This window comes from Sapajus apella, unplaced genomic scaffold, assembly GCF_009761245.1.
Source record: "Sapajus apella isolate SASKATOON/1434 unplaced genomic scaffold, GSC_monkey_1.0 scaffold2, whole genome shotgun sequence".
NCBI lineage: Eukaryota > Metazoa > Chordata > Mammalia > Primates > Cebidae > Sapajus > Sapajus apella.
The window spans coordinates 13,996,809-14,008,848 of NW_022436942.1; the positions used below are offsets into that span (position 1 = coordinate 13,996,809).

A 12,040-nucleotide genomic window follows, 5' to 3' on the forward strand; every position below is an offset into this window, starting at 1 on the left:
TGGCTTAAGAACTTCCGCACCCTTGGCTTTGAGGCTTTGTTGTGGATTATTTAAGAAATGCTGCGTCACCAGGGCTCTCATGAAACACAAAACACTACTGTGTGGGAAATTATGAACATTCATGATTCGGAGTCGAAAATGATGAGAGCAATTGGATTCTGAATGTAAAAGTCTTAGAAAACCTTAGCCATTATACTTCATTTCTGTATCCCTTATTAAAGATAGACAATAGTGATAGATAATAAAAATGTGTCTAAGTCTCAGCTCTTACGAAAATAATAAAATTAAAATCTGAAATGTTAAGCGTTATACATATTTTAATTGGCAGCTTTTTTCCTTTCCTAGAAGTAAGAAAATAATGGTGCATCTAATGGCATATATGTTTGATGAAATATCATATCCTGTTGTTGTCCTGGGAGAAGGCAAGCAGTCTGCAGAAATCATGAAAGACTCTGTTGTGAGGATGCTACAGAGTGACACAGTGTTTAAGGCCGTTTCAAACCACATCCTCAGAGCGTGAGGTTCGGTGGCCCCTGCAGTTATCAAAGCTGTTGAGGAGTTCCCAGCTAACCCACATCTGACTCAACAGATCTTCTGATACAGCCGCCCAGGCAAATGGATATCAGCCAAAAGGAGCCCAAGGGTTCCTGGTTTAAAGCACCATCAAAGGGCCCACTCATCCTCCTGTTAGGAGGCAAAGCGCCTGAAATCTGCACACTTACCCTTCTATGGGGAGAAAAGATTTCTTACCCATGCATGGCTGATGTGCCTGTAACAAAAGACAGATTCACAAGAGAAAAGCAAACAAGTTGATTTAATATAAGCTTATGTCGCACAGAAGTCCTCAGAAATAAAGCCCCGAAGAGATTTTTAGGGATGATCATTTAGAAGTTTGATCAAAGGACAAAAGAGTGTGATATAATGGTAATAAACTTAGGGGTAGGGGTACCTAGCAAGGCACATTTGTTCAGAGTCATCTTGGCATCGCTGTGTGATATTTCTTTCCTCTGGGTATGGTGTAGGGCTGCTCTAGAATCGGGTCCCATGACTTATTTCCAGGGGAAGGCTAGCCAGTTCCGTGGCTTGCTTTAGAGGAGATGGAATAAGGCGAATTCTTCCTAGTTTCTATGGCCTGCTTCTACAGTTTCCTCGAATGCCCAGGTACCATGATTTAGGGTAGTGTGTCCTGAACACACGTCACCTTCTTAGACACAGGGTTTGTTAAGAAATGTGCTTAGGAATGTCCTTTGGATCCTAGCCTGTTTGTTAAGAATGTATATGCATGCCACCTATCTAGATTTACACACACACAGAGCCAACTACAGACTAGGTAATTTATAAAGAACAAAATTTATCACAGTTCTGGGGGCCCAAGATCAAGACACCAGCATCTGGTAAGGACTTTCTTGCTCTGTTTTCACATGACAGAAAATGGAAGGCAAGAGCGACAACTCACTCTCACAAACCGTTTTTTCTAGCAGCATTAATTCACGAGGGCTCTGCCTTCATGACCTCAACACCCCCCAAGAGGCCTGCCTCCCAACATTGTTGCATTAGGGGTTAAATTGCCAGACAATTTTAGGAGACAAATTGAGACTGCACGTGGTTCCCAGCGTACTTTTTTTTTTTTTTTTTAATCAGGGCAGCCTTCTTTTTACACAATAGAATGAAAGCTCCACTACTTTCTTTTTTTTTTTTTTTAACTTTATGATGTTGTGAAAGCAGTCTGCATTCAGTAGAAATCATACTTCAAATTGATTTTGGATTTTGATCTTTTCCCAGGTGAGGGGTAAGTGGTATGCTACCCTCTTGTGGTGCTGGGCAGTGGCAGTGAGCCAGCAGCTCCCAGTCAGCCACGCAATCTTGAGGGCAAACACCCTACACTCCACAGTGGACTGTGTTGCCCGGATAATTTTTCCAACTGCAGGCTAACGGAAGTGTTCTGAGCACATTTAAGGCTGGCTAGGCTAAGCGCTGATATTCAGTAGGCTGGTTGTATGAAATGCATTTTGACTCACAATATTTTCAGGTTACAGTGGATTTATTGGGATGTAACCCCATGTAAGCAGAGGAGTGTCAGTGTACATATGTATGTCTTCTCTAAAGATCTGTGCATATATGACCCAGCACTCACAAGCTCATGCACACACACCTACTGTTTGACAACCTGCTTATTTACACTTAATGCAACTCTGTGTCATTGCATATTCTCTGTAGTGTCATTGTAAGTGGCACCATAGAATTCTTTTGTTTAAGTTTAGTCTGGTTTATTTAATGAGTTGAATAACTGAATGAATTTCAGTTATTTCTTCTGGTTATTTAATGTTATAAATAATGTCAGAGACATCCTTATGCCCATACTGTGTGTGGCTCTGTGTGTGTGAGTTCTTTTACCTAGGTTTACTGATTCAGACTTTGCATGGTCCAAGTGCAAAAAACCACAGGCCTCTTACGGCCCCTCTACTATCTTTTGTAAAAATGTGTGTGTAGGTTAAAGGCCCAACATTTGGTTAGAATGGATGTTACAAGCATGATCTCAAGCTCAGACACAAGGTCCACCCAGTCTTGGGTGGATGAACTTAGGCCCGGTCTTAACATCCCTGGGATGTAGTTCTCTCATTTGTAAATCGAGTCTGTGACTCATGCTTTGTAAAATTGCTGGAGAGTAAGATCAGGTATATCAGGTACCTGGTAAGGGGCTAGCACACGGTAACCCCAAAGCCCATGTTAGTCCAGCTTAGGCAGTGGGTTGTATTCATGCTGACACGATCTCCAAGTTCTGGAGGATCATAAAGGGTTTATAACAGATGCTGCTGTCCATTGACCACTTATGCCTGTGTTCCTTACTTTTCATGGGTGGACCAAAATAAAGGAGGAATAAAATAGTACCTACCCAGTAGGCTTGGCTAGCTTCATGAGCATGTGGCTTGTGCGGTCACACGGGGCGCTGTGCTTGGTTTAATGCTCTGCTGTTCCTGTCTCGAAATTCTTTTTTTTTTTTTTTTTTTGATACGGAGTTTCACTCTTGTTACCCAGGCTGGAGTGCAATGGCACGATCTCGGCTCACCGCAACCTCCGCCTCCTGGGTTCAGGCAATTCTCCTGCCTCAGCCTCCTGAGCAGCTGGGATTACAGGCACGCGCCACCATGCCCAGCTAATGTTTTTGTATTTTTAGTAGAGACGGGGTTTCACCATGTTGACCAGGATGGTCTCGATCTCTTGACCTTGTGATCCACCCGCCTCGGCCTCCCAAAGTGCTGGGATTACAGGCTTGAGCCACCACGCCCGGCCTATCGAAATTCTTAATTTTGAACAGAGGCCCCCGTTTGTGTTTTTCACTGGGCCCCACAAATGATGTAGCCAGTGTTGTCCATAAGATTGCTGAGAGGGTGAAATGATACCTCACAAAGCACTGAGTGTAGTACTCAGGATATAATAGGACTCAATAATCATTAGGTGAATATAATAATTTTTGCAAGCAGAAACAACTAAGAATATTAATAGACATTACATTATGGAAACAGCAGTGTGCGATATATAATACATCTCATTTGCAGATAAACTGAGGCCCAAGAAGTTAAATAACCTGCTAATACCACATCACTTACGTAAGCAGAGCTTGAATTCACACCTGAATTAGTCTCAGCCAAAGCCCCACTATTAACCTATTAAGTGTTATTTCCCTTCATTCCTTCCCAGGAGAACCGCTCTGTAAAATCTCATGTTTAAGCTTGACACCCATCAGCAGCCCAATCCTTACTTCCAGCGGGATTTTCAGAGCCCCTCCAGGTAATCCAGAGTTCCCACCAGACATGGACGTTGAAGCTACAACAATCGGGAAGCTCAGTTCTCCTGCTCACCCTCTGTCACCCTGTCCATCCCATCCTGTCCTGTCCCCAAGTGCCAAGACCAGCTCGGTTGTAGAGACCCTGGCACTAAAGGAATTATGAAGCAGAAATAAAGATAGGGTGCACTGACTGTTAGGGGTCTGACGGTATTTTTTAGCTGACAGCCTAGAGCAGACTTTGACCCACATGTTTATTTTTTGTGAACAAGTGATTATTTTTAATAAGTAGGTGCTTAGTGTTTTTTTTATGGAATAAAGGTAGACTAAACAGGCAGATAGTGCCTGATTACTACTAAAATAGAAATAAGCTAGAAAGCACTCTTTGCGACTCAGCAGTGGGTACAAGGTCAAACATCCCTTGTTTTGGGAGTGCTTAACTAGTGCATGGTGTTAAACTCCCAGTGGTGTTTTGGGAGCTGGTTTAACTAGTACATGGCTGATGAACATTGTCTACTATTCTAGCAGTTTTCTGCCTGGGAATGACTCAGTGTTCCTTGCCATTGCCTCTCAGCAAACAACATATACTTCATCACACATTAAAACCTTCTCCAAACACCAAGCCTGCCCAGAATCACTTGCTCAGAGTTCCATATATGACCTCACTGGTGACAATTTAGTTTGCTTCTTTTGGTTCCTGAAAAACTTAGCATTGGATGACTGACATCTAACTAATACCTCCAGACCTTCATGAGAATCAGTGGGAGGTCCAGCGGCATTGGGTCCTGGTAAACACAGCTGTAGGGGATGCCTACGACCCATACACTGAGGACCTGGCCCTCTGCCTGGTGGCAGGGATCCCTTGCTTTCCTACAGTGCCAGGCTGTGATTTGCTCTGCCCACTCTTCTCCCTGCCAGAAAACAGAGAAGATCCATTCCACCACGCTGCTCAGAAGTAGGTGGACAGCTTCACGTGGGGAAGGTCTCACGCGGGCCTGCTTGTGGCATGTGGCCTCTAAGTAGATAACTTAATACGTGAGTGTTGCATCTCTCGGATTGCTAGATTTGAATTCTGAATGTGACAATGAGGCTGTGTTTCGAAGCTATTCCCTAAGTGGCTGTTTGCTCAAGACGTTTGTAGTGTGAACAGAGATTTGGGGGAGGGTGGGAAGCCATCTGCTCCAGAATAGTCTTCAAATGACACGATCAAATGACTGCAGAGCAAGCTGGAGGGAGTCCAACAGAAAGTTCCTGTCTGCTGCATCCAGCCCCAACCAGCACTCAAGCCCTTGTGTTTACATGGAGGCTCACACGCAGGTTTCAAAGGCAAGGCCGTGATAACCAGGAATTTAAGTGAGATGAGCGTGGAAAGGCCACGTCAAGAGAGCTCTCACCCTGGTATCTCACCAATATACCATTTGGAAAACTGAAAAGTGGGTCTTTGGAGAGCAGCTCAGTCTTTTTTCCTGAAGCCTTCAGCTGTGCATTTGGTTACAATTTATGTATCACATCAAATGAAAAAGTTACATTCCTTTGTAAATTCATGATGTTTATGTGCTCATCTTCTATTAGTGTTTAGACTCTGAAATCTGTTTACTTAAAATATGAGGCAGTTTTCTTGTTTTTAAAATATGGCCTGTCTCAATTTGCAAAACATCCTTGATCCTTATTTTGTTCCTCTAAATACGTGTATATATGTGTTTTTTCTCTTTTTTTTTTTTTTTTTTTTTTTTTTTTTTTTTTTTTTTTTTTTTTTTGCTGTTAGGCATTCATGCAGCCTCACTTGCTGGGAAATGAGTTCACACATTTGGAGTTTCCAAGGAGAGTACAGAGAAAGGAGCTTGGAAAGAAGATGCTCTACAGGGACTTTAATATGACAGGCTGGTAAGAACATGCCTTCCCCCGCCTCGGCACCCCACAGTGTGTGTGAAGGAAGCATCACCACCATTGAAAGCCGCTTACACAGTTTGGATCAGGAAGCATAGCCAGAGACCTGGGTTTGTGGTGAAGGACAAGGGGCCACACCTGCCTCTGCTGTTTCTGCTTGGGACCAGCTCTCCAATCTGGAGCCTTGGTTTGCCTCTCTGCTTCTCTGAGGCCCTCCTTGGGAATATTGGACCCCATGAAACTGATCTGATGTCTCACTTCCCATGTAGCAAACATTTGAGGGCTTTTAAAACACATAAAGCTTCATGCGTTTAGGTCAGGGTTTTTTTTTTTTGTTTTTGTTGTTGTTGTTTTTTGTTTTTTTTTTTTTTTTTTTTTGGTTATTACTGTGTGGGCAAAGTAGCTTTTTTTTTCCCATTTATTTTATTGCATTTTAGGTTTTGGGGTACATGTGAAGAACATGAAAGATTGTTGCATAGGTACACACGTGGCAGTGTGATTTGCTGCCTTCCTCCCCATCACCTACATCTGGCATCTCTCCCCTTGCTATCTCTCCCCAGCTCCCCACCCCCCTTCGTCCCTCCCTATTTCCCCCCAACTGACCCCAGTGTGTAGTGCTCCCCTCCCTGTGTCCGTGTGTTCTCATTGTTCAACACCCGCCTATGAGTGAGACCATGCGGTGTTTGATCTTCTGCTCTTCTGTCAGTTTGCTGAGAATGATGGTTTCCAGGTTCATCTATGTCCCTACAAAGGACCCAAACTCATCGTTTTTGATGGCTGCATAATATTCCATGGTGTATATGTGCCACATTTTCCCTATCCAGTCTATCGTCGATGGGCATTTGGGTTGGTTCCAGGTCTTTGCTATTGCAAACAGTGCTGCAATGAACATTCGTGTGCACGTGTCCTTATAGTAGAACGATTTGTAATCCTTTGGATATATACCCAGTAATGGGATTGCTGGGTCAAATGGAATTTCTATTTCTAGGTCCTTGAGGAATCGCCACACTGTCTTCCACAATGGTTGAACTAATTTACACTCCCACCAACAGTGCAAAAGTGTTCCTATTACTCCACATCCTCTCCAGCATCTATTGTCTCCAGATTTTTTAATGATCGCCATTCTAACTGGCGTGAGATGGTATCTCAATGTAGTTTTGATTTGCATTTCTCTGATGTAGGTCAGGGTTATTAAAGAGGTCGAATGGCCAAAGGTTTATTGAGCCAGACTGACTTGGGTTCGAATCCTGACTCTGATTTTTCTAAATGAGCAAATTTAGTTAAATTGCTTAACCTCTAGAGCCCATTTTTTCCATGGATAAAGTGGGGGGAAAAAAGATATATCCTTTGAAGTTTCATTATCAAGGGTAAAGGTAATGAGCTATTGTCATTAATATCACATTCAAATTGAAATAAGAACTCTTGGGGCTGGGTATGGGGGGGTTGTCTTATTCCGAAAACACAACTCTGTGAGCATCAAGAGCATTTCCAGAGTGGGTAACATTGACTAAGACCTCATCTGTTTCTTTTATCTGAATAGCAGAGATAATGATGAGCACTTAAACACTGTAGGGTTGACGTGAGGATTAAATGAGAGAGCAGTGCCTGGCACTGTGTGAGTGAAGATTTCCCCTCGTGTCCTGGGTTCCTAACGAGCAAGCCCCCTGCCAGTCTGGAAAACCGTATGAGAATGAGACAGCAGACTCTTTCTTCTCCAACAGAGTCAAAGCAGTAGATTTCTTTATCTCTCCCCCATTGACCAAAATAGCAGTAGCAAGTGGTCACAGCGCAAATTCCCGCGGTGAGGACTTGGACAGGGATCTACTCCCAGGGTGCATACTGTCTTCAAGGAACAAGTTGAGCTACCCAGGGGAGATAAGAGGCCCACCTAAGGGACTTCTGGTTGTCCTTTGCCAACCAAAAGAAGTCCCTCACCTGTATCTACTCTTCTTCCTACAACAAGGTTAGCAGACTGTGACCTAAGAGTCAAATTCTGCCTACCCCACCTACTTCTATAAATAATTTAAAAAAATATAGCTACACCCATTTGTTTGTTTAATCTGTGACTGCCTTTACACTGCAACAGGGCAGTTAAGTAGTTGCATCAGAGACTGGTTCTTAAACCTAAGATATTTAACCCTGCTCTAAAACATGAATGAATTTATTAGAAAGGGTTCACCTTTGCAGCTCTGAGTTCAAGCTTCGATGCCCCAGGATCAGCATTCCAACCCTGACTGGGTTTTCTTGTAAATCCATTTTTATTTAGTTAGCAAAATAATTTTTATTTAGTTAGCACTTGTACAGGAGAAGTTTAAGGTGAGAGCTAGTGTCATTCAGCAAAGCATCATGGGGTTTTTTCTGGGAACTGTAGAATGGAAAGATGGAAGGTTAGGAACCCACATGGTTGTAAACACATAAAAAGAATAGATCTAAAAGACAGCAAGGAATATGACCAAATAGAGGAGAGGCTGTGGGAGACAGACGGGGATGGTACTGAAGAACATGATAGGGAAAATGGGATGCCGGATCAAGAGGCCGGGCGCGGTGGCTCAAGCCTGTAATCCCAGCACTTTGGGAGGCCGAGGCGGGTGGATCACAAGGTCAAGAGATCGAGACCATCCTGGTCAACATGGTGAAACCCCGTCTCTACTAAAAATACAAAAAATTAGCTGGGCATGGTGGCGCGTGCCTGTAATCCCAGCTACTCAGGAGGCTGAGGCAGGAGAATTGCCTGAACCCAGGAGGCGGAGGTTGCGGTGAGCCGAGATCGCGCCATTGCACTCCAGCCTGGGTAACAAGAGCGAAACTCCGTCTCAAAAAAAAAAAAAGGGAAAAAAAAAAAAAGAGAAAAAAAAAAAAAGAAATTTAGATTTAGTGGGAGACTGTGGGGTGCTCTTATATGTTCCTGATATGTTCCTGAGAAAGAGAATTAAATGGAAACAATGTTTTTGGATGGCCATTCTAAGAGAAGTTGGAATAAGATTGACTAGGAGAGAAAGCAGATTCAGGAACCCAGAGAGAAAGTATCATAGAAACATTTATGTGAGGTCTCAAGGCCTGAATAGAGGGATAGAAGCAGAAAACACAGAAGGAACAGAAACAAGAAACTAAATGACTTAGGCCAAGGTATAAATTGAGGCCAAGAGGTTAAGTCATTGATGATACCAGTTGCCTATTTAAATGTGTCTCTTCAGCAAGTCTGCAAACTTCTTGAGGGAGATAGCAGTGCCTAGTCCTATGCCTGACACATGGTAGACAGGCAGCAAGTATGTATAGCTGAAAGGAAGAAAGAGGCACAATTGACAGAAGTGGGAAGCTCAATGTTGCAGACAGTCCACGTGCACATTTAAAACAGGTTGAGCTTGAGACAAGACTGTCCGTGTGTTCTTTCTATGCCAGAAAGGCAAATTAGATCTAAAGTAGTCAAAACAAACGGTAAGTATCTGCCTAGGATTTTGTAATAAGGAAAAGTATCATTGTTGCAGATGCTTAGTATTGATTCAAAGGGGGAGAAGAACAGCTCCTTGTTACTAACTTTGAAAAGCACTCCTAATGAGATACAGGCATAGTCACTTTAATGGGCAAGATGCTTTCAAAAGCTGTAAAGGTTCCACTCAGACCTCTCTTTGTAAGTAGAATGTGTGATGAGGTTAGTTTTTTTATGTTTCTTTCTCCAAACTCTGGAAGCTCTGCTTTTTTTTTTTTTTTGAGTGGCTTGTGCATTTTAACATTTAGCAAATGGCTAAAGATTGTCCCGCTTTAAATTTTTTTTTGAAAAAATGTGGGTAACTTTAGGGACTAGATTATATCCAACTTTATATACACACAATTATTCTTTTTTGCTCTTGCCTGCACACTTGCTCTCATTCTCTCTTTCTTTTTCTCATTTTCCTTCTCTTTCTCTGTCTCTCTGCATTAGCATGGTCCTAAGGAGATAAACAGTCCACAAATGGGCTATTTTTAATTGCATGGAACTTCACAGAAGGTACTGAATAATGAAGGAGCCACAACAGAGAATGGCTTTAGTCAGACATGATTTGCTGATTTGTTTTCAGCCTAATTCCACACACGGCTGTTGGCCCACAACCTTGGCTACAAGAAGATTTATATGTATCTTTGCACATTTCCTACCTGTTCCGACTTTTGATTTGAAAATAGGACTTAAGGTGAAGAAAAGCCCTTTACATCTTTGTCAGAAGAACCTAAGAAAATTTAAAACCAGTTTAGGCCAAGCACAGTGGCTCATATCTATAATCCCAGCATTTGGGGAGCATAGGTGGTAGGACCAGTTGAGTCCAGGAATTCAAGGGTACAGTAAGCCAGAATCACACCACTGCACTCCAGCCTGGACAACAGAGCATGACCCCATCTCTAAATAAATAAATGAATCAATGAATCAATCATCTATTCAATTTAGACTACTGCCTATGTAAAGCACCCCCCCACACACACACAACTTTAGTGAATTTCTTTTTAAAGTGTTTTTACCCTCTAACAGAAAGCCTCAGATTTAGCAGTTATTTTTGAGGGCTTAAAGATGGGAGGCTGGGCACAGTGGTTGATGCCTTATAATCCCGGCACTTTGAGAGGTGGAGGTGGGAGGATCACTTGAGCCCAGGAGTCCGAGACCAGCCTGGGCCAACATAAAAAGACTCCATCTCTATAAAAAAATTTTTTTAATTAGCCAGGCATGGTGGCACATGCCTCTGGTCTCAGCTCCTCGGGAGGCTGAGGTGGAAGGATTGCCCGGGCTTGGGAGATTGAGACTGCAGTGAGCCATGGTTGTGCCATTGTACTCTAGCCTGGAATTCAGAGCAAGACCCTATCTCCCAATAGAGATGGGAACACAATTTGCAGGCTTTCTTATTTGTCTATAGAAAGAGAAAAGTTGGAAAATTAATTCTGTAGAAAGAGAGGTAAAGATCTATAGCCTTTTTCTTTTCCCAGAAAAGCCTAAAATTGCTACCAAGTTGTTGGGATCAGTTGAAGGACGGACCGGTAAGCATTTGGAATGTGTCAGCTCAAGGATGCAAGCAGGTCCATACCTCGTTCCTCTGTTATGTTTCTTGGGTGCAGAAGTAGCCTTGGGCTGTGAACCCATTTCTCTGAAACCTTAACAAATAAAAGGTCCACCTACTGCAAAGTTGTTTCATCCTTGTAGTCAAAGCCTAGTTGTGGAAATTTTTTTCTTCCTCATCCCCCACTATTCATGACGGTAATTAGCTGACAGTTACTGGAAGAGCTAAGGGCCAGACACTATGATAAGAGCTTTACCTAATTGCTCATGCCTCTTTTTTTTTGAGACAGTCTTCCTCTGTCACCCAGGCTGGAGTGCACTGGCGCGATTTCGGCTCACTGCAACCTCTGCCTCCCGGGTTCAAGTGATTCTTCTGCCTCAGCCTCCTGAGTAGCTGGGACCACAGGCGCGTGCCACACCCAGCTAATTTTTGTATTGTTTTGTAGAGACAGGGTTTCCCCATGTTGGCCAGGATGGTCTCAATCTCCTGACCTCATGATTTGCCCAGCTTGGCATCCCAAAGTGCTGGGATTACAGGCGTGAGCCACTGCGCCCAGCCTCATACCTAACTCTTAAAACAGTCCTATGAACTAGGTACACTTTACAAATGAGGAAACTGAGGCACAGAGCTAAGTTGCTGAAGGTTACATAACTAGTAAGAGGAGAAAGTAGGATGTGAATTCAGGAAGCATAACTTCAGAGTGTGCAATGCTTACTAAGGTGCTGAACTGCCATATGTGAAATGATTCCCCTTTACTCCCATGTTGCAGATGAGCAAATTGAGGCCTAGAGGTATTAAGCAGTTTGCTCAGCTTCCACCAATGCAAAAGTGACAGAATAAGGACTAGAATCCAGGTTTCTCACTCTTTGTTGGAGCTGGTTTTTTTGTTTTTGTTGTTTTGTTTTGTTTTGTTTTGAGATGGAGTCTTACTCTGTTGCCAGGCTGGAGTGCAATGGAATGATCTTGGCTCACTGTAACCTCCGTCTCCCGGGTTCAAGTGATTTTCCTGCCTCAGCCTCCCGAGTAGCTGGTACTACAGGCGTGCACCACCATGCCCAGCTAACTTTTTTATTTTTAGTAGAGATGGCGTTTCACCATTTTGGCTAGGATGGTCTGGATCTCTTGACCTCATGATCCGCCCACCTGGGCCTCCCAAAGTGCTGGGATTACAGACGTGAGCTACCGTGCGGGGGTTCTTTCTAATACAGTGTGCCAGTCAACTTTTTTTTAGGGTGCAATTAGATATGATCATTTGGCTTTGAGCTTCAGTGTACATTTAAGCAGGGGCCCTCTATCCACCAGGATTGGTGTCTGGACAATGTTATAGGATCAAGAGGATAGAATGAAGCAT

The 12,040-nt window shown here is 43.2% G+C and overlaps 1 protein-coding gene across 2 annotated transcripts in view; it reads left to right on the forward strand.

Annotated features, from left to right (window-relative positions):
- PPM1H (protein phosphatase, Mg2+/Mn2+ dependent 1H) overlaps positions 1 to 12,040 on the forward strand; it is a 291,024-nt gene that overhangs the window by 196,170 nt on the left and 82,814 nt on the right. For both annotated transcript variants that reach the window (XM_032288665.1, XM_032288673.1), the window contains exon 6: positions 5,550 to 5,668. In XM_032288665.1, the coding sequence (XP_032144556.1) occupies positions 5,550 to 5,668 (119 nt within the window). The remainder of the gene's footprint in view (positions 1 to 5,549; positions 5,669 to 12,040) is intronic.